General features: G+C 39.0%; 4 protein-coding genes across 4 annotated transcripts; 2 read left to right on the top strand and 2 right to left on the bottom strand.

Annotated features, from left to right (window-relative positions):
• Nucleotides 1-11: 11 nt before the first annotated feature.
• LOC106086396 (transcriptional adapter 1) lies at nt 12-1,166 on the top strand. The gene is made up of 2 exons (XM_013251052.1): nt 12-926; nt 985-1,166. The coding sequence occupies exons 1-2, from the start codon at nt 85-87 to the stop codon at nt 1,109-1,111; spliced, it is 969 nt and encodes a 322-aa protein (XP_013106506.1). The 5' UTR covers nt 12-84; the 3' UTR covers nt 1,112-1,166.
• Nucleotides 948-2,468, bottom strand: LOC106086397 (delta(3,5)-Delta(2,4)-dienoyl-CoA isomerase, mitochondrial). The gene is made up of 5 exons (XM_013251053.2): nt 2,288-2,468; nt 2,050-2,216; nt 1,905-1,993; nt 1,310-1,845; nt 948-1,250 (listed from the first exon to the last, which is right to left on the bottom strand). The coding sequence occupies exons 1-5, from the start codon at nt 2,354-2,356 to the stop codon at nt 1,152-1,154; spliced, it is 960 nt and encodes a 319-aa protein (XP_013106507.1). The 5' UTR covers nt 2,357-2,468; the 3' UTR covers nt 948-1,151.
• Nucleotides 2,469-6,244: 3,776 nt separating this feature from the next.
• LOC106086390 (xaa-Pro aminopeptidase 3) lies at nt 6,245-11,181 on the top strand. Its single transcript, XM_013251046.2, has 5 exons — nt 6,245-6,327; nt 7,468-7,748; nt 7,807-8,611; nt 10,602-10,732; nt 10,798-11,181. Exons 1-5 carry the CDS (start codon nt 6,294-6,296, stop codon nt 11,089-11,091), a joined length of 1,545 nt encoding a protein of 514 aa, XP_013106500.2. The 5' UTR covers nt 6,245-6,293; the 3' UTR covers nt 11,092-11,181.
• Nucleotides 11,182-14,071: 2,890 nt separating this feature from the next.
• Nucleotides 14,072-19,888, bottom strand: LOC106086389 (bifunctional 3'-5' exonuclease/ATP-dependent helicase WRN). Its single transcript, XM_013251045.2, has 3 exons — nt 18,637-19,888; nt 15,143-15,912; nt 14,072-15,084 (listed from the first exon to the last, which is right to left on the bottom strand). The coding sequence occupies exons 1-3, from the start codon at nt 19,816-19,818 to the stop codon at nt 14,301-14,303; spliced, it is 2,736 nt and encodes a 911-aa protein (XP_013106499.2). The 5' UTR covers nt 19,819-19,888; the 3' UTR covers nt 14,072-14,300.
• Between the last annotated feature and the right edge of the window lie 1,840 nt (nt 19,889-21,728).

Raw genomic sequence — 21,728 nt, 5'->3', positions numbered from 1 at the left:
CTGCCATTATCGATAAATCAAAACAAAAACTGTGACTGCTGCTTTGACCGCTGGTATTTATTTGCAGAAAAATACTTGCAGGAAATGACTGATTTAAGCGAAAAAGTGATTGTTGCAAAGAATGCGTTAATGTCGGCTTTAGGAGACAATGCCGCCAAATACCTAGGAAACATGAAGCTTTGGTTTCGTCACAAGTGGACCAAAGAACAATTCGACTATGAGTCGCGCAAGTTTTTAACACCAGAAAAGATGCATCTGCATAATCAATTCCTTATAGCTATACTTAATAAAGTAGATGCGTTTCAGGTGCCTCAGCAGCCTTCCCCCTATAGTGGTGTTAGCCAGACACATGGTGGAATTGGTTCCTCCTCCACAGGTAGCAGTGGAAGTGCTAGTGGTAATAAAAAGGGAAAGAGAAAGAAGAGTTCGCGAGTGTCAAGTGACAGATTTACATTTGAGCCATATGATTTTTTGGATTTTATACTGGAGGATACAATGAAAGTGATAAGACCCGCTGCTGGAACCGATGCAAATGTTCAAATACTTCCCATACAAAGATATTGCGTGCAGGAGCTATTCCTTCCAGATGCTGGTTTTATTTTGGGCCGTTTTCTCATAGGCGCTTGGGAGTCTGGCCTTATAAATGTAGAAGATAATGTCGCAGAATATGTAGCAATGGCGGTACAAGTTCTCCTTAAGAATCTTATTTCAGCAATAATTATGAAAAAAGAACACTACAAGACGACAGGCGAAGGTTCGTTCTTTTACGACGTAGGTGCTCCTTTAAGGGACCCTTCACTGCGTAATACAGTCACCAGACAGAAACTCGATGATGGTCCACTTGAGTTGGATAAAGAAATCACTTCGCCAAACTTTATGCGCAGATCTAACGACGATGTTACTTTTCTTTCAGCATGTGAAGAGATGTAAGTAATAATAAAAATTAATTGATTTATTGTATAAAAAATTTATTTCATATTGCAGAGAAGCTAAGAAGACCAAAGAAATCACGTTGAAAGACTGCCAACGTGCGTTCATCGATCATAATCTTATACCTTCTCATTCTGTGTATGCCGTTAACATGGAGAGGTTAACCCAAATGATGCACTGATGTAGATATTTATTATATGTATAAATAGATTTAAATAAATTTACAGTTTGGAAAATGTGGGCTTATCATCCTTTGTAAGTTGTGCCGCTGCAGCTTGTGCCAAATCTTCAGATAGTAGGTATAGTTTGTTCATTATACGCTGTAATAAATAAATGTAATAAGTCATACGATTGGCGCGGATTGATGAAAATAACTTACAATTTGATCAAGTCCTTCCTGGTTTGGCCGACTGAGGGAGTATACAATATTTTGCTTAGTGGTTTGTACAGCAATTGGACTTTTTTGAGCAATATGCTCGGCCATTTCTATGGCGGCCTTTAAGAGAGCTTCCTTTTCGGGAAATACTCGATTGACTAGACCGCAACTTAGAGCCTCGGAGCTCTCCATACGTCTGCCTGTGTAACATAGCTCTCTTGCCAGCGATTGACTTCCGATGGCCTTTGGCAGACGCTGAAGTGTTCCCACGTCAGCAGCCATACCAATGTCAACTTCTTTCACAGAAAAAAATGCATCCTCTGTGCAATAGCGAATATCAGCAGCCGTAATTAGGTCGATACCAGCTCCGATGCAGGCAGAATGTACGGCAGCAATTACTGGCTTTGAACAGTTCTCCAAAGAGCTAATAGAATCCTGATACAACTTTATTAAAGGCTCCAAATAGTGCCCTTTGCGTGCAACGTCATCTATGTCAGCCAAGTCTTGACCGAGTTTTATCATATCATTCAAATCAATACCTGCAATAATCTGGCGTTATAAAGCTTTGAATCATACATGTTTATATAGAGCTCCCTACCCGCACTGAAATGTTTGCCGGCGCCTGATATGACAATTACTCTACAATCCGGATTAGTGTGCAAGCTTTCAAAGCAATGTTTGATTTCACTGAAAGAAAAAAATTTAAATAACATTCCCAATACAGAGGGAAGAGGGTAACGTACATCCACATCTCCTTATTAAATGCATTGTAACGTTTGGCCCTATTTAGCTCAACACAAACCACGAAAGGTTTTGGAACTGTAATTGCTAAATTTTTATACTCCGCATGGCGATCTACCTTTTCAGTCAAAATCCCTGCCATGGCCCTTGTAGGTTGATTTGTTACTGACTTCGAATTAAAAAAAAACAGAATGAACTTTGAACTCCGGGTTATCAACACAGCTCTGTATTTATACCTACCACACTTCCACTTTTGGCGATTAAATTGCGTGTTATCATCCCAGTTTTGCGTAGATTATTTAACAACATTTTCTTGTACAAAGTTGTTTATCTAAAGATTAAAAAAAAACTTTAATCCCAAGCGTTAAACAAATGAAAAAGTAGGGGCCTTATCTTCTATTGACAGTGCCGAGATCTGTCAAATGAACACCAATCATTACATTGACGTTTGACAATTTTCAGGATCAAACAGTGTATACGAATACAAGGTAGAGTTATGCGGTCATCTGAGTAAAATTTGTTTACTTTTCCAGTAAAAATTTGCAGGAGAGTAAGCACAGCCTGTTTTCTCTTTCACAGCTGGTTTTCATAAAACAGCGGTTCGATTCTGCAATTCCGTCTGGGAAAAACCTTCTGTAGAAATTTTCGAGCACTCAATTTACATGTTATTGTCTTTTGACACTTTCACTTTTTATGTATAATTGGTATTTCATTAAGCGTATCAAAACTGCCAGTTTACACATAATTCGTCATTTTTGCTATCACTATTTTTGTATGACATAACCCAAGGCGGATGTAAAAAGGTGGTCTCACGCGAAAAGCTGTTAAAAGCCGGCCGGGTTTGACAGTGTCAGGTTTTTGTTTGCATTCTCCTTGTTGTCGTATTTCTCTTATTTCTTATTATTTATATTATATTCTCTGCTCCTGTACGCACACAAATTTGTTTGCGTATGTTGGCAAAACTCCGATCAGCTTGATGAAAAGATGGCGGATTGCACCTTATCCGCAAACAGCTGAATACAATTTTTTCTCGCGAAGTGCACTATCTGTCGACGAGTTTTGGTTGTGTGTGTATATTAAAGTTAAGAACCATGACGAAAAATGGCGCGCAAAAAGCATTACTTATGAAAAAATCTTCATAAAATTATGTTTTCATTGAAAAGTAAAAACTTGTGTTTTCAACTGTGAAAAACGAATATAGTACCAGCCTTAACAAATGAAAATCACTTTTCAAAATAGCAATGTTATTTTTTCGATAAGAGTGGAGCTCTATTCTTTTTGACAGAAACATAAAGTAATCAGCTTTTTTGTTGTCAGTTGAATGAAAGCAGCTCCAAATTAAGTTGTTTTCACACCTTTATGGTTTAAACAGTTTTCTCACAACTTTAACAATTTGTAGCCATAAAATCAGCTTATGCTTACATTTGTAGGTTATGTCTTGTTCAAAGGCCGTATACGACTTGGTCTTCCTAATACCGTAAAAGTGGCACAGAATAGATTCATGCAAGTTGGCATGTCGAATGTAGCATTTAAACCAACTCCTCTTTTTTTCCGGTATCTCGTCACTACAGCATAGCTGAAGAATTATTTGGCCATGGAATTACTACGCCAACGCTACCGTGTACATATGTGTCTCCTCCGCTCTAAAGTCTGTTATCAATTTTCTCCAGAAAATCAGTAAAATTGCGAGTCTCTCTCAATCCGAATGAATTAATGAACTGTTGAACCGAATGTGTGTCTATCAGCTGTTTAAACGACTGTCTCTGTACGTCATATTTTTCACACTCAAATAGCATGTGTGATGGTGTCTCAGGTGTGCCGCATTGGCCACACAAATCCATTGGTACCACTTTGAATTTGAATAATGTGTTGTTGCAGAAGCAATGATTCGCTTTATCGTCTTTATATCTTCTGGCTTAAGGTCACTGCCCTTAATCCATGGTACCATTCGTACTGTGGGGAATATTCTATAAAAATGGTATAATCCCTCCACCGCAATGCCTTCATATGTTTCCTTCCACTCCTGCCATAACCTTCCTTCAACTATAGACATCGCATCCTCAATGGGCCATAATGTTTCAACCAGCTGCCCACTAATCTTGGCGCCCATTGCCGCCCGGTCTGCCATTTCGTTAACGTTATGGAGTTCCACAATCAGGTAATTCGTAGGAACATCTCCCTGGATAACCTGAATGCCACTCAAACTATCCGTAAGGATAGCCACTTTCAGTATTTCGTTCTTACTTGCGTACTGACATGGATGATAGCATATTGCCGGTATGGTATGACCTGTTAGTGCCCGAAATCATGTGGACAAAAGCATACCCTGTGAAACTGTCCATGATGGATCCATACGTAAAAAATATGTCAAAGTTATTCTCCTTAAGGTGCAACATTTTCTCTATGTAACACCTCATGACAATTTCATTGCTTGCCTGAGACTTACTGCTCACTGCACCTCTAAAGAAATCCTGATGAACAGTGACATTCATCCTTACTGTGCGTGCTAGTCGGCCCGATGTCAGTAAATATGTCGTTGAATTTACTTGCAGCCTAAGCATAGCCCGTGCCCTCTGCCATATATGCAGCAATCAACTCCGTAATTATCCAAACCAAAGCCAAAACCGATCACCTTAATTATCTCCTTTACTGTTGCTAGCTCAAATCTATATCTGGGGGTAGCTCCGCTGTCAGATGGTAGAGCATCGTTGTTGGCGTGGACTTAATCATTCCTAATGACTTGCGAAGGAAAATGTTAAGGCAAGCCTTAAGCTTTTGCTCCGCCTCCTTCATAAGTGCTGACATCGGCGATGCGCCATATTCCACTTTAGATCGAAGGAACGCCTTGTAGAACAGCAATGCCCTACCGAAGGTGAATCCAGACAAAATCTTGAAAAAATTAGTCTTCCTGTTGAATATTGATCTTTGGAGGATCCACTTGCCCGCAGGGTGATACTCAAAAATTTCACACTAGCCCCCTGCCTCAAATTCTTGTCATTAATGCAGATCCCAAGTGTTCGTGGCCTTCTGCTGAAGTGGGCCACACTTGTTTTCGCCAAATTGAACCTCAGATCGATGAGCCTACATACCTCCTCAAATTCACAAATCTTATCAAGGAGAATGTTCCTAACAGTGTCCAAATTCGTGCGATGTACAATGATAAAAAAATCGTCAGCATATTGGAACAATAAGGCCGATTCCGAAATTATAGCATGAAGCTCCGCCGTATACAGGTTAAATAGTATTGGGCTCAAACCACTGCCCTGCGCTAGACCATTTGCGACCTGCGCCGACTGCTCTCCCAGTTGTAATAGCTTTTTTTCATTATATTTCATTATTCAATTAATTATGTGAGTGTTTAATCCCATAGTGAACATCCCCAATGCTAACTTGGATATATTGGGTTGCCCAAAAAGTAATTGCGGATTTTTCATATAGTCGGCGTTGACAAATTTTTTCACAGCTTGTGACTCTGTAATTGCATTCTTTCTTCTGTCAGTTATCAGCTGTTACTTTTAGCTTGCTTTAGAAAAAATGTGTAAAAAAAGTATATTTGATTAAAGTTCATTCTAAGTTTTATTAAAAATGCATTTACTTTCTTTTAAAAAATCTGCAATTACTTTTTGGGCAACCCAATATTAACGCAGGCATAAGCCTTTTCGACATCGACCAATGAACCAATTATCCAATCATCAAGCAATTCCTCTTTTTGTTCCTTGTAAATAGAAAATAATTATTACGAAATTATGCTCAATTGTGTTGAAAAAGTTTTTGAAATATACAAATAAAAATTTTGTTTATCTTTTGCCACTATTTATAGCAAGATTAAAGGACTATTTTTTATTTAATGGAAAAATTGCAAAATATGAACATTATACCGCAAGTAAAAAATGCCAGTTTCACACACGTATGAACCTTATCTGTGCGACTTACTAAAAAAGGAGACAAATCAGTTTGGCCATCTTGTATAATGACTTCAATCTTTGGTCTTTTCATAAGACAAGAACATATAGTGTGACAGAGCTTTAAAGGGAAAACAAATGATTGTGCCATTAAAACAGTTTTAATGATCAGTGTAAACGTGGCTATACTAAGTTTTTATTATGAAAAATGCCATAAAAAAGAGATACGCCTAAAAATAGTACAGTACGACATCTCGTATACTACAGCTGATTTGTATTTACATATGAACCAGCTGTTTTAATGTTTTTTATTCGTATATAACCGGAGGTGTTAGGATTTAAATATGCTAAAATTAACAAAAATTCAACAAAAATTAGGTAATGCTTGAGTTTAAATTCATTTTACTATTTCATGACATTATGCCATATAAAATATATTTTGAGTATTTTCATATTACAAATGTAGATGTCAGTGATACATCTTGGCCAAAAAGAGCAAAGTCGTTTATTCTTTATATGAAGACTCACCTAAATTAGAATCGAATGTTGGACGCATCTTATTCAATTTTTGTAGCGAAGTTAAAAAATTCCACCAAATAAAGGCGCAGAAAAGTGTTAGTAAATCGATACAAGTTCTTTAAAGGAAGCAATTAAAATTGCTTTTATGCAAATAGTCGTATATTCTAATACTCCACAAACTTCAGGCCACAGGCACTCAGTATTTAAGCAAGAGCCGGTGCCGGCAGGCCCTATACTCCATATACGGAGCATTCCACTATCCTCGACCTGTCGACGCACCCGGTAGCATTCAACTGCGCTCTCTTGCACCTATGGAAGCTAGATGAGGGTCGTCACCTCCACATATAGACATGGGGCTACAACAACAACAGTTAATACATCCAAGACCAAGGCTATTAAGTTTGGATCTAATGATCATAACATCTTTGTTTTCTATTTGGCTATTTCTGTTAGGAAATGTTTTGTTGAAAGCCTTTTGCTGTCCTAAGTTGATAGCTGTGAGTACCACACAGGCTGGAACATAAAGGTCCGATCTGTGTGGAGTTCATTGCTGTCACGAGAAGCTTAGCTGCGAATAACCGGGCGCGTCCAAAGGCTGCGGATAGTGTAATGCACCATACGGAGAAGCTGCAACGGCAGTGGCAGACAATCTGCGACATCGAGCGGAGAGTCTGTGAGAGGCCGGCCGGCACCGGCTCTTACTCACATACTGAGTGCCTATAATAATCGATATGACAAGGCGGGTTATTGGCGCCTTTAAATAACCAATGGCCATCCTGTTCTTGCCAGGAGCTTGACGAAGATCGCCACCTCCACATTAAAATGTGGCTACAACAACAACAACCAACTTTAGAGGAAGTGACCAAGAAAAAATCTTCAGAAAATAGCTACTATATAGCCATTGTTCTCGAACTTTAACTCCGGAACTTCATATTTGCTCCTTATATCGTTTTACTAAACTAAAATTCATTAATAACTTTTATGAATTATTTATTTTAGGGAATTACATCCATGGAAATCGGCTGGAAAAAATATTTTCATATTCTACGCGGAATAGTGGACATTTAAGCGAGAAGCAGAAAAATATTTCGGAAGCCATAAATAACCAAATATTCGGGCAGCCTGTTTACTCCACGCATCCGCATATGATAAATAAGGGCGATCTCGTACCAGGCATACAACTTGACGAGTTTAAGCAACGAAGATCCAGACTTTTGTTGGGAACTCAAAAATATGCTGCAGAACACTTAAAGGATAGGACAACAAATCGAAACCATATGGTATATCAAATGAAACTCATTAGTACTGCGATTTTAAACTAGAAAAATTTCTTTGCAGATTATAATACCTTCGGCGACAAAGAAGTTTATGAGCGAAAAAATTCCTTATTTCTTTCGACAAAATACTGACTTTTATTATCTATCCGGTTGCTTAGAACCAGATACCATACTCGTTATGACCATCGATGAAAAGAGTAATATGAAGTCGGTTATGTTTATGAGGCCAAAGGATAAACACGCTGAACTATGGGAGGGTTCAAGAACCGGTGTTGATTTGTCCATAGAATTATTTGGATTGGATGAGGCATATGCCAGCGATGATTTCGAAAGTGAAATTAAAAGAAAAATAGAATGTCACAAGCCTTTCATATGGTACGATAGTAAGGCCTCCTGTCTTCCTAACGTCACGGAAATAGCTAAAAAACTAAGTGGTAACTCACATTTTGAGTCGCCTTTAAGTTTAATACAAGGAATGCGCCTTTTCAAATCCCCCTCCGAACAAAATTTAATGAGAAGAACTTGTGAAATAGCATCCTTATCAATTAACGAAGTAATGGGCGAAACACGCCCAGGTCTTTCAGAACACCATGTGTATGCGATGGTCGATTTTAAATGCCGCATGCGAAATGCTAATCACTTGGCATACCCTCCCGTCGTGGCAAGTGGAAATAATGCCACCACAATACATTACATAAACAACACACAACTTTTAAAATCAAATGATATGATTTTAATGGATGCCGGCTGTGAATATGCGGGATACAATAGTGATATTACAAGGACATGGCCAGTAAATGGGAAATTTACGGAGCCGCAAAAAATTTTGTATGAAGTTGTACTTCAACTGCAGAAGGAGATGATCGGTAAGTGCAGTGTTAATAATGATGAAATGAAATTTTTTGAAAACAAAGAAAGAAAAATACCCAAAAATAGAGTTGTTATCGAAAAATTCTAGCCCAAATTGGGAGAGGAGTATTCCAAATCAAAACAATTAAATTAAATGTTTCTCGTCATACATAATGCCATTTTACAAAAAAAAAAAAAATAAAAAATAAAAAAAAATTAAAAACGTGTTAAGTTCGTCCGTGCCGATGATACACACCTCCATGCATACACACCTTATTCATAGTTATATCTTAATATAGGCTGGTCTGGACATATTTGCTTCAGGTGCCGAGATCTCTTATGCAAGTCACTGTTTCAGCCAAATACGCTTTGTATATGATAAAGACCGTAATTTGAAAGATCGGTCTATATGGTAGCTATGTCTTAATATGATCACATTCTGGACGTATGACGAGAGTCTTATAAGAACTAACCGTTTCAAATTTCAGCCAAATCGGGCACTACTTGCGGCATTTATGGGCGTAAGATCCTAAATCGACAGATCAATCTACGATCGATATGACAACTATGTCTTAATATAGTCCAATCTGAATTGCATTTGGCTCGAATGTCGACAGTCTTAATACAAATCTCCGTTTCAAATTCCAGCGAAATCGGTTAGTAAATGTGTTTTTTACGAGCTATAGACCCTATGACGGCAGATCGGTCTGTTTGGCAGCTGTATCGAAATATGTACCATATCCGGTTCAAATAACGAGAGGCCTAGTCCAACTCATTGTTCTAAATTTTGGCGAAATCGGGTTATAAATGAGGCTTTTATAAGCTTAAGACGCTAAATTGGCAGGTATACATATATCAAAAAACGGTCCGATCTGGACCATATTGTAGACCGATATCGGGAGGCTTAAAAGAACTCACTTTTCCCAATTTCAGTGAAATTTGTTAATGTATGCATCAGTTATTGGGTTTAAGACCATAAATCTGCGGAATGGTCTATATGGCAGCTACATCTTAATATGGTCCTGTTCAAGAACCCGACACGGGATAGCTGTGAGCACCACACAGGCTGCATTGAGGTCCGATCTGTGTGGTGTTCACTGCTGTCAAGAGAAGCTTAGCTGCGAGCTGCCGGGCGCGTCTACAGGTTGCGGATAGTGTAATGCTCCATATGGAGAAGCTGCAACGGCAGACGCGAACAATCAGCGGTATCGAGCGAAGAGTCTCAGTGAGTGCCCGTGTGGCACCGGCTCCTGCACAAATACTGAGTGCCTATGATGCTCGATATGAAAAGGCGAGCTATTGGCGCCTTTTAATAACCAATCGCCACCGTGTTCGCACGGCGATCGGTCCTTTGGACCGTAACGAGCTTGCTCACATATAGAGCTTGATAAGGATCACCACCTCCACATGAAAATGTGGCTACAACAACAACAACCTCTTTAAGAACATGACCCAAGTGTAGCAAATATACGGATCTTTGCCATGCTGAACCAAGCCTGTTCCGGTTTTCGAATTCGCAAAACCCAAAAATTGCTCTGTGCATATTTTCCGACCCTTATACATTTAAAGTTTAATATCATTTGATGTTTCACTTATTGGACAGAAATTTGAATAAAAATGGCAAGGTTTGCAAAAATTAGACCGAAGATCATTTTTGATTTTGCGTTTTCGAAAAACAGGACAGGCCTGTATATTTGAAAACATTGGTTTTGGCAATAGGGTCACTATTTTGGCCTTTTGTTTGCGTGATAATAACAATTTGTTTTGAGGGAAAATGAGAATGAACCCCAGAACAAACACGTAAAATTTTCTTTGCAGTTAAAAAAAGAGTTTCTTAAAAAATCGTAAGAATTTCCATTTACGTGGATTTACTTTTTCAAAAATTATATATTTAAGTTATTGTATGAAATTTCATCAACATCGGACATGAGAATTAAGAGTCAGGCATTAATGGTTTAAGAGCGATACTGTAAAGGTTTTATTATTCTTCTTCTGTTTCTATTTTAGGAAAGCTTTTAAATGAAGGAGGCCACACACTGGACCATTTATTCGATTCTATGTGTATGGCTCTCGGTAAATATTTGCAAGAAATTGGATTAGTACCAAAGCATATTACGGACGTCATTGGCCTTACAAGGGTTAGCATTTACATGCGTAGGAAAAAAAGCTACATAATAAAATCTTATTTTTTTTTTCTTTAAAGGCTGGATATCAATTTTGCCCGCATCACATTTCACACTATTTAGGTATGGATGTACACGACACGCCATTGATGCCCAGATCCATTAGACTATTGCCTGGTATGGTATGTACAGTCGAACCAGGAGTTTACATATCCAAAGATCGAACAGACGTCCCAGAAGAATTTCGTGGCATTGGAATACGAATCGAGGACGACATTTTAATCAACAATGAAAACAAAGTTGAAGTTTTAACTTCGGCTTGCACCAAAGAAGTGCATGAATTGGAAAACTTGCACAAAATGAAATGTATATAAGTGCTGTGCAAATACTGCAATCAACTGTCCTAGCCAAGTTTTTTTTTATTATAATAAAAATTGTTTGTTTTTTATGAATAGAAAAAGAGATTAAGAAGCGGAGTTTTAAACCAATCAACGATTTTAGAAAAAAAGCTCTTAGAGCCTGAATTTATTTAAACACGGATTTATAAAGGAAAGAAGAATTAAACTTTTCATTGCAACGAAAACATAAATTATATCGAAAAAAGGCAGCCTTTATAGGCAGCCAAAATTACCCTTCCCCATGGAAAGGGCACAAAACCTTCGCCAAAGGAATGGCTACCAAAACTACACTTCGCCAAGGGAAAGGGCACTAAAACTATTCTTCGCCAAGAGAAAGGGTACTAAAACTTCCTTTCCACAAGGGAAAGGGTACCAAAACTACCCTTCCCCATCGGAAAGGGTACTAAAACTACCCTTCCCCAAGAGTAAGGGTGCTAGAACTGCCCTTCTCTAAGGGTTATTGAACTAAAGCTACCCTCCCAAGGTAAAGGGCACTAAAATTACCTTTCCCCAAGGGAAAGGTTACTAAAACTTCCCTTCCTCAAGGGAAAGGGTATCTAAACTACCCTTCCTCAAGGGAATGGGTATCTAAACTACCCTTCCTCAAAGGAAAGGGCACTAAAACTACCCTTCCCCCAAGGGAAAAGGGTACTAAAAATACCCCAAGGGAAAGGGGTACTAAAAATACCCCAAGGGAAAGGGGTACTAAAAATACCCCAAGGGAAAGGGTACTAAAATACCCCAAGGGAAAGTGTACTAAAACTACCCTTCTCCATGGGAAGGGTATAAAAACTACCATTCCCCAAGGGAAAGGGTATTTTTAGTACCCTTCCCCAAAGTAAAGGGTACTAAAAATACCCTTCCCCAAGGGAAAGGGTACTAAAACTAGCCTTCCCAAGGAAAAGGGTACCTAAACTACCCTTCCCCAAAGGAAAGAGTGCTAAAATTACACTTCTCCAAAATAAAGGTTACTAAATTTACCCTTCCCCAAGGGAAAGGCTACTAAAATTACCCTTCGCCAAGGGAAAGGGTACCAAAAATACCCTTTCCTTAGGGAAGGGTAGTTTAGTTTACTAAAACAACCCTCCACCAAAGGAAAGGGCATTAAACTTTCCTCCTCCAAGGGAAAGGGTACTACAACTACCCTTCTCCAAAAGAAAGGGTACTTAAACTACCCTTCCCCAAGGGAAAGGGCAATAAAAATACCCTTCTCCAAGGGAAAGGTTACTGAAACTACCTTTTCGCAAGGGAATGGGTGCCTAACAAACCCTTCCCGGAAGGAAAGGGTACTAAAACTACCCTTCTCCAAGAGAAAGGGTACTAAAACTACCTTCCGCCATGGGAAAGGGTACAAAAACTACCTTTCCCGAAAGCAAAGGGTGCTAAAACTATCTTTCACCAAGAGAAAGGGTACTAAAACTACCTATTCCCAAAGGAAAGGGTACCTAAACTACTCTTTCTTTAGGGAAGGGTAGTTTAGTTTACTAAAACAACCCTCCTCCAAGGGAAAGGGCACTAAACTTCCTACCCCAAGAGAAAGGGTACTAAAACTACCCTTCTCCAAGGGAAAGATACTGAAACTACCTTTTCGCAAGGAAATGGGTACCTAACCTACCCTTCCCCAAGGTAAAGGGTACTAAAACTACCCTTCCCAAAGGCAAAGGTTACTAAAAACACCCTTCCCCAAAGGAAAGGGTGCCTGACCTACCCTTCCTCTAAGTAAAGGGTACTAAAATTACCCTTCCCCAAAATAAAGGGCACTAAAATTACTAAAACTTCGCTTCCTCAAGGGAAAGGGTATCTAAACTACCCTTCCCCAAAGGAAAGAGTACTAAAACTACCGTTCCCCAAGGGAAAGGGTACTAAAAATATCTCAAGGGAAAGGTAACTTAAACTTTCCTACCCCATGGGAAAGGGTACTAAAACTACCCTTCTCCATGGGAACGGGTATTAAAACTACCATTCCTGAAGGGAAAGGGTACTAAAACTACCCTTCCCCAATGGTAAGGTTACCTAAACTACCCTTCCCCAAAGAAAAAGAGTGCTAAAATTACTCTTCTCCAAGAAAAAGGCTACTAAATTTACCCTTCCCCAAGGGAAAGGCTACTAAAATTACCGTTCCCCAAGGTAAAGGCTACTGAAATTACCCTTTCCCAAGGGAAAGGCTACTAAAATTACCCTTTCCCAAGGGAAAGGCTACTAAAATTACACTTTCCCAAGGGAAAGGCTACTAAAATTACCCTTTCCCAAGGGAAAGGCTACTAAAATTACCCTTCCCCAAGGGAAAGGCTACTATAACTATCCTTCTCCAAGGATTTTTTTTTGTCGAGAAGGCCTATGTATTACTATTAAGAAATAAATTAAAATAAACTACTAAAACTACCCTTTCCCAAGGGAAAGGAAACTAAAACTATCCTTCCTCAAGGAAAAGGGTACAAATACTAACCTTTGCCAAAGGAAAGGGTGTTAAAACTGCCCTCCGCCAAGGGAAAGGGCACTAAAAGCAACCTTCCCAAAGGAAAGGGTACTAAAACTGCCTTTTCCCAAGGTAGGGAAAGGTAGTTTTCCCTTCCACAAAGTAAAGGATACTAAAACTACCCTCCGCCAAGGGAAAGGGTACTTAAACTACCCTTCCCCAAGAGAAAGGGTACCAATAGAACACTACCTCTACGGAAACGTTACCAATACTTCCCTTATCAAAGAAAAAACAGGAGTTATTTAAAATGTCATGACGTGAAAATGGCTTTAGATATACTTACACGTTTTGTTATTGTAGCAGTGTATTGTACACTGAGTCGGCAACTCTAGCCGATGAAGGACTTCATCGGGTCAATTCGGAAAGTACAACCCGCTGCCATAGGATTGCTAGTCTTAATGGTGTATTGTTTACAAAAAATTTTTAGCAAGACATTTCATTTTTTACTTTCTGACATTTTCGGACTTTTTTGATATGATATAAGGTTACATGCCTTTTGCAAGTGCACTTTTTTCACTTTTTCTTTTTCCAATTTTATACAACCAATTAGATATCAAGGGGTATCAATCTGTACCCCGTGTATTGACTGGTTTTCGATTAATAGTTACCATAACTTTTTCTATTAAGGTCTGAACTCAAATTTTACTTATAAATAACGAAAGAAAATTATTTGTATTAAAAAAAAAACAAATTTCATACATCACAGAATTTAATGGCTCTTTTTCATCCAAGATGGTAATATACGGCTTCTTTTCACAGGTGATTTATGTAGTTTTTCTGGAGTTTTGAACACTACTGGTATTGGTGATGTTTTCTGTGGTGTATTTCCGTTGTCGTCGTCGGAGCTCTCCGAACTGTCTTCGTATTGATAAATTGGTTGCTTTTGAATTATCAACGAAGATGCCTTTATATTCGGTGATTTTGTTGAAGCGGCGCTATTAATTTGTTGGTCGCTTTCAATTTCCTTTTGTACCTTTTCTATGTCGGCTATTAGCAGGTCCAATTCTGTACTTTCCAACGATTCATCATTACTATTACTTTCTTTTGAAATTTGCAGCATTTTTTCTGTTTCATCTCCAATTTGTGATAATTCGGCATCATCATATTCAGAGTCATCGCCCCATAAGTCGTTGGATAATCGCCTTTTGCGAGAAGAATCCAATGCATTTTCCACTTTGATTGGTTCCTTATGAATTTGTTCTACTTTTGCGGGTTTTTGCAACTGTTCTACTTTTGCGGGATTTTGCAACTGTTCTTTCGGTAAGGATTCGCATTTTATTGTTGTGTCAGTCGTGCCGTTGACATAATCACAAACGCACTTAACAAATGCACTTCCAAAACGTATATATTTCGCTTCATAGAAACCATCCAACTTGCATGCCTTCATCTCATCCACTGTCTTGGGTTTGTGTTCATTTATTTGATTCAGAGCGATATTTGAAGCTATCATATATGGCATAACGTCCAATTCTGTAGCTATTTGGGTACGAACCCTACAAATAAATAAAACATGATCAACCTTGTCTAGTTTAACAATAACTATATACTTACTTCATAAGTGCCTTCATGAGTTCGACATCTTCCTGTTTTGCTGAATCTGTCTTCGCTCCCAACGAAATTGTAGCTGGTGGTAATTTACACTTTTTCGGTTTTAAAAATTTTAAAATATCTTCATATACTTCTATTTTAATGGGGGAACGTTTTGATCGTGTTTCATTTAGCCAATCTTTAGCTAATGTGGTGAGGTCTAACAAAGAGTAACCTCCAAAAGCACTCTGCTTAGTTACATTTTGAACATAACCTAATGATTGTAAGTTTTCAGCCAACATTTTGAACCAAGCTTCAGACTTTGATGATCCTTTGCCAAATAAAGGATGCTTGTAATATTGTTTGGGAACTTCTTGCCGCTTTGATCCCCTCAGTATTAAAATTATCTTGCCCAGACCAAATCGACCATTCAAATCTTTTATCAGCAGAAGAAAATCTATTGAGTCTTCCGTAATATCCAACATGCCATTCTCGTCTAATCCCTCGTATATTTTCCCATAATCAACTTTGTTCGCAATTCTGAAACAATTGTCACAGCAGTCTTTTCTTGTTTGTAATGTTGAAGCAGCTTCATCATCGAAATATTCTAATATAAATTTTCTTCGACAAGTGGCTAACTTGGTGTAAGCAGACATCTTTACAGCTAGATTCTCCAGATGCATTAAATGGCGTTGATTTGAACCATCACGAAGAAGCTGGTGTGTTTTCCAATCGGAAGAATTGTAGAAGAGAACACACTTGGAGTGTAAGCCATCGCGTCCAGCACGACCCACCTAAAAGAGGTCGGAAATGTATAGTTAATGTGTTACAAAAAAAAAAAAAAACAATATAGATGAGATTAAAAAAAAAAAATCACATGTAAAAATAAGAAATTTTTTAGACAGCATTTTTGGTTTAAACTGTTGTTGTCAAGCTCCAAGATGAGCAAGCTCTTTTCGCTCAGTAGGAGCGATCGCAGCGGGAACATTATGACCATCGGTTATTTACAGTCGCCATTAACTCGCCTTGTCATGTCGAGTATCATATGCACTCAGAATTTAGGCAGGAGCCGGTGCCGCCCGACTTTTCTTTGAGACACTCTACTCGATATCGCTGATTGTCCGCGACTCCAATTGCAGCTACTCCGGTAGCCGATAGCTCCCAGCTGAGCTTTTCGTTATGACGATGAACACCACACAAATCGGAGCTAAAAATTCCAACCCATGTGGTGCTCATCCCGTGCCGTGATAGTCGGTTGGGGCTTGCTGTGGTACACTGTTAAGTAACCCTCGAACCCCGGTAGAAGGGATGAAAGGATCTCAATTACTTTTGGCGACGTAACTGTAAATGATCCGAAGAGATGGGCTAGATTGTTTAACCTTCAATTAATTGAGCATCCTGAGAGTTACAAGGCTAGGAGGAAACCCGTAGACGAATGTCATCCGTGGCGCTAAGTCATCGAAGGCGTTGAGCCCCGATGTAATCTCTACTCTGACGCTGAAGAATCTGGATCTACCTGTAGTCGAGTTCCTTATAGTACCCGATGTCTGGAAAATGGGCATAGTGATCCCACTACTGAAGCCTGGGAAGGACCCGACTAAAGGGTAGTCATACAGACCAATCACCCTTCTCTCACCAGTAACCAAGATGCATAATGGGACTACGCTTCTCGAGCCTCCTTGGAGAATTTCCATTAGTCAAGCTTCGGCATTAATTTAGAAGACTGCTTAGTCTAGCCCAAGCAATGTGATAGGAGCCTCATGGCATTTGACATATCGAAGACATTCGACATGGTCAGACATGCCAAACTATTTTAGAATATGGCCAACACCTCCCTCCAGCCTGGCCTGAAACGCTGGTCCGCGACTAATCTGTATGCTCACCAGCCACTTAGGAGTTTAGGGATAAGAAGTCAAGAGCGTAGAGTGAAACAGGGAGATCCCCCAAGAGGGGTGATATCTCCGTCACTGTTTAACCTCTATCCGGGACTGCGAGCTTATTTATGCATCTATCCTCCTTTCCACCCCCTCCAGACGGCATTGAGATCGTATCATATGCGGACGATTTTACGATCATGGCATCAGGCCCCCACCCATTGATGACAACTGCGATGGAAAACGATTCCGACCATCAATTTTCCCAAAATACTTGTTGTTACGTGGTCAACAAAATTGTCAAATACAACTTTGTTACCACGTACAAAGCAATTGGCAGTATTCAGATCTGTCAGAATGCAGCTATTCGAACTGCGAGAGTTATCTCCTTAGTTCTCACGTGGACAACCTCCGTCAGAAGACAAAGATCCTACCCGTGCAAACACATAACGACTTGCTGTCCAAGCAATACCTTCTGGGCCGGTATCGCAGGGACATCCAAATCATAATCGTGTGGATAGGCCTCAAGCCTTAATCTACAGCGAGAATCTCAATCAAGCGGGTCTGGACAATATTCACGCAGACATGGTAGGAAATGCGGTGAATGGCTACCGGGTGAATGTTGTCCTTGGAGAACAACCGCCGCCCATTGCACCCGAAGAACTTCACTTCCTCCGGCAAACCAGTGTAATTATTGCTCAATTACGATCCGGCAGATGTAGCCTCAACTACTATAGAGCAAGGATTGATGCCAACGTGCAGAATGTGTGTCCCCCATTATGAACTGGAACAAAACGACACACGTCACCTCTTTAACTGCCCAGACACACCCATTCGACGCGGTCAATCATGCCAAACTATTTGAGGACATTGTGAATTAACTGTGTGGTCGTCAGTTTTTTTTTGAAATTTAGGGATTAGAAATCGAAACACCGTAGAGTGAAACAGGAAGTTCCCCAAGCCGGAGTGATATCTCCGGCACTGTTTAACCTTTATCTATCCTCCAATTGACCTCCCTCGGAAAATCAGAGTAGTTCTGGTTCAATTACGCTCCGGCAGATGCAGCCGCCTAAAATCCCACAAAGCAAGGATTGATGCCAACGTTCAGGATGTGTGTCCCGATTGTGACCAGGGACCACACGACGCACGTCACCTGTTTAACTTCCCAGTCGTCACAGACCCTGATCTCTCTGGACACACCCCACCTTAGTCACAGAGTTCCTGGGTATTCAACAGAACCAAGCAGACGAAAGGTAGGAAACAAAACGTTGCTACAACAACAACATTTGTGAAGTATTCAGCCGCATAAAACGTTCTACAATAGTTAGTGGTTCAATCTAGGTCAAGCCGTTCAGACTAGGTAATAAAAAAGGTCATATGATAAGGATATCCTTTTTTATTACCTAGACTGACTTAAATCGAATAGCACTAATTGATATGAGAGAAGTATGACCGATGTTCATTGGTTTTGAATTTCGCCTCAGTGTCCACTTTCGGTACTAATGATGTTTTAAATGCTTTAATATTTGCCTCAATTACATGCCTCACACTTAATTTAATTGTAATATTTTCATAAGTTTTCATAATTTTCCACATATTTCTTTACCATTTGCTAAACATAATCGAATTATATTCTTCACTTACCTCTTGATAATATCTTTCCAAATCACTAGGAACGCCATAATGAACTACCAATCGAACATCTGGCTTATCGATGCCCATGCCAAAAGCCATTGTTGCTACGATAACCCGAACCTCATCGCGGGAAAACTCGTGCTGATTTCTATGTTTCACCTTCATTGAAAGTTTACCGTGATAAATGTTGCAAGGAACATGCTGCTTTATTTCGTTAGCCACAATCTCAGTTTGCTTGCATGTATTACAATAGATAATAACGGATCCATGATCATTCAAGGCTCGAAAGATAAACGATCCCAGATCTAGCCAAACACCAAGTCCGTTTCGCAAAGAGGATCTTGTGCGCACAATAAATTCCAAATTTGGTCTATCAAAGCCGGTACTCATTAGCTGTGGATGTCTTAGGTTTAATTGACGACATATGTCATCACGCACTTGTAAAGTTGCAGTTGCACTGACGGCTAATATTGGCACATGCGGCACCGTTTTTCGGAGAACACTCAATCTTCGATAAGCATAACGAAAATCATGGCCCCATTGAGAGATACAATGGGCTTCGTCTACAGCTAACAATATCACATTACTTTCTAAGGCCGTAAGTAGACTTAGGCCGGACTCTCCGGTTATATACTCAGGTGTGGTATAAACCAAGTTGAAGTCCAAATTCAGAATACGTCTGTCTATCTCTTTGTCGGACTGCGCTGATCCTAGCAAGCAGGCGCGTTCGCGTGTTAAATTTAAAGCTCTTACTTGATCTTCCATTAGGGATATCAAGGGGCTTACAACAATTGCAACCTTATCAAGATAAACGGCTGGAAATTGGTACGTCAACGATTTACCGTATCCTGTGGCCATAATTGCGCAGTTATCACGTCCTTCTTGCAAAATAGACCGTATGATAGTCCACTGTACTGTTCTAAAACCAGTATGCCCAAATTCCTGCATTAGACAGTCTAAATATTTCTGAGGAACGTCATTAACGTTAGGAATCTGGGATTGGGTCAGACAAGCGGCGGGAACATCGTACAAACTTGAGTTGTCCCATTCATTATTTTCCTCTGACTTAATTTTACACTCGGCGCTATCGTTTTTTTGCAATGACGGCATTTTAGATGCTGCGCAAAGTTCTGGATCATACGATACATCATATCCACGGAGGAATTCGTCGTCTGAATCTGACTCAAACATATTATTATCGTAGGGACATTAATTGTAAACAAATGAACAAATGGATGAATCTGATCTTATATTCGATTTTCGATTATATATTTGATTGTATGGTGGTTAAAAACGAAATAATCGATTTTAAGTCAAATAATTGACAGCAAGATAAATGCATTTAAGTTGCTATCACACTATATGGTTTTGTCTTATGATATTTTTGCATCCATATATTAATTAATTTTGCATCCATTATTAATTAATCATGTATGACAAAATTGTCAACTTACACGCGACCATGGTAAAATTAAGAGTTAATGTCATTAGAGCAACATAAAATACACTTATAAGGAGAGGTCATACGAAAAGCTGAGTACAATTTTTTGTATTTTTGATTTGATTTTGTAAAAACTTTAAATGTCAAAAGCTTGTTACACAGATGTGGGTTTATCTACTATTTTAAAACGATGTTTTATTTGATTCGATATTCCACATATTGGCAACTAAACAGTGTTATAATCAATAAAATACAAATTTGAGTCCGATTAAATATTAAAACTCCTTTGACACTGTCTTTTAAATCCGAAATGAATAGATCGATCATCTGTTTCCCCTTTATAAAATCAGCTGACGAGGGCCATAAATCCGGATTTAATGAGCAGTATAAAAGGGGTTAAAGTTCAATAATTGCTGTGTTTTATTTTAGTACTATATATTGCAAACACGTTTATTCGTTTCTTATTACATCTTGTTGCATGTTATCGATAACTTACCAGTACAATTTTGCAATGATATTTTATTCAGAATATCTGAATTGCACCGGATAGAACCAAAATAAAACACAGCAGATAAGGGGTTTCCTTTTCTATGTCAAATGGCGTGAAGCTGAAACCCCGTTTACACTGCTCCTTAAATCCGAATTTAAGGCTTTTATCAGCTGATTTTATAAAGAGAAAACATATGATCGAGCCATTAAATTCGGATTTAAAGAGCGAAGCACATCGTCTTGTACATATGAAATATTTTATTAAAGCTAGACCTATTTTCATCGGACATACTTCAGTTCTGTTCTGACTGTCAAAGTGCTCGGTTGTGTCTAAGTTTTAAGCGGTTGATCATCTTTCGCTCTACCATCACATTTTGCAGCATTCAAGTCGGTTGTTTTGTAACTTTTCGTGCTCTTATTGAACTCTCTCGTTTATTAAAGTTACAAAGCATTTGAGAACTTTCGCGATGGCCCCAGGGGCCAAAATAAAAGGCAGGAGGGGAAGACCTCCTAGCATATTAAAAAGTCAAAAAATTACTAGACCGATACCTGCCCATTCGCTTCTCAATTGGGCGTCAACATCCAATAGATTTAGCGTTTTGGCTAATGAAAACGACATGGAAACATCAGGTGTAACAAACATCACCAATGCAAAACAGCCTAAACCTCCACCTTTGATTGTGGATACCAAAACTTCACTGCAAGCCCTGCGGCAACTTTTTGGTATGGATTGTACTTACAAATCCACCTCAATTGGCACTAAGCTATTTCCTGTAAGCCTAGAAAAATTTGAAGCTTGCAAAAAGACTCTAATTGAGAAAAAAATTTAATTTCATTCGTTTAATTCAAAAGAAAACAAACTGTTTACGGTCTTTCTTTACGGCCTTCCCAAAATTGAAACATCAGAAATTATTGATGAGTTAAAAAGTTATAATGTTATCCCTTCATCCGTCGCGGAAACAACAACCAAATACAGTTCGGCGAACAATGCTGTGTACAAAGTTCAATTTGTGAGAAAGAATTTCATTCCTAACTCACTCAAAAATATAAAAACAATTGCTAATGTTGTTATCTCTTGGAGAAAATATAAGCAAAAGAAAAACGATAAGCCTACACAATGTTGGAACTGTTTGATGTATGGTCACGGTGGCGAGCATTGCCATCGACTTCC

Source organism: Stomoxys calcitrans, chromosome 4, assembly GCF_963082655.1.
Source record: "Stomoxys calcitrans chromosome 4, idStoCalc2.1, whole genome shotgun sequence".
In the NCBI taxonomy this organism is placed as follows: Eukaryota; Metazoa; Arthropoda; class Insecta; order Diptera; family Muscidae; genus Stomoxys; species Stomoxys calcitrans.
The sequence above is the reverse complement of the archived record's forward strand: the minus strand, read 5'-3'. Positions and strand labels throughout refer to the sequence as shown.

Excerpts from the sequence above, each read along its gene's own strand:
- LOC106086396 (XM_013251052.1), top strand. The coding sequence starts at position 85 with ATGACTGATTTAAGCGAAAAAGTGATTGTTGCAAAGAATGCGTTAATG. Across the intron at positions 927-984 it reads CTTTCAGCATGTGAAGAGAT|AGAAGCTAAGAAGACCAAAG; the intron begins GTAAGTAATAAT and ends TTCATATTGCAG.
- LOC106086397 (XM_013251053.2), bottom strand. The coding sequence starts at position 2,356 with ATGTTGTTAAATAATCTACGCAAAACTGGGATGATAACACGCAATTTA. Across the intron at positions 2,217-2,287 it reads TCGCCAAAAGTGGAAGTGTG|TCAGTAACAAATCAACCTAC; the intron begins GTAGGTATAAAT and ends TTTAATTCGAAG. Across the intron at positions 1,846-1,904 it reads CGGCAAACATTTCAGTGCGG|GTATTGATTTGAATGATATG; the intron begins GTAGGGAGCTCT and ends AGATTATTGCAG.
- LOC106086390 (XM_013251046.2), top strand. The coding sequence starts at position 6,294 with ATGCTAAAATTAACAAAAATTCAACAAAAATTAG. Across the intron at positions 7,749-7,806 it reads CAACAAATCGAAACCATATG|ATTATAATACCTTCGGCGAC; the intron begins GTATATCAAATG and ends ATTTCTTTGCAG. Across the intron at positions 8,612-10,601 it reads ACTGCAGAAGGAGATGATCG|GAAAGCTTTTAAATGAAGGA; the intron begins GTAAGTGCAGTG and ends TTTCTATTTTAG.
- LOC106086389 (XM_013251045.2), bottom strand. The coding sequence starts at position 19,818 with ATGTTTGAGTCAGATTCAGACGACGAATTCCTCCGTGGATATGATGTA. Across the intron at positions 15,913-18,636 it reads TGGAAAGATATTATCAAGAG|GTGGGTCGTGCTGGACGCGA; the intron begins GTAAGTGAAGAA and ends GACCTCTTTTAG. Across the intron at positions 15,085-15,142 it reads CTCATGAAGGCACTTATGAA|GGTTCGTACCCAAATAGCTA; the intron begins GTAAGTATATAG and ends ATTTATTTGTAG.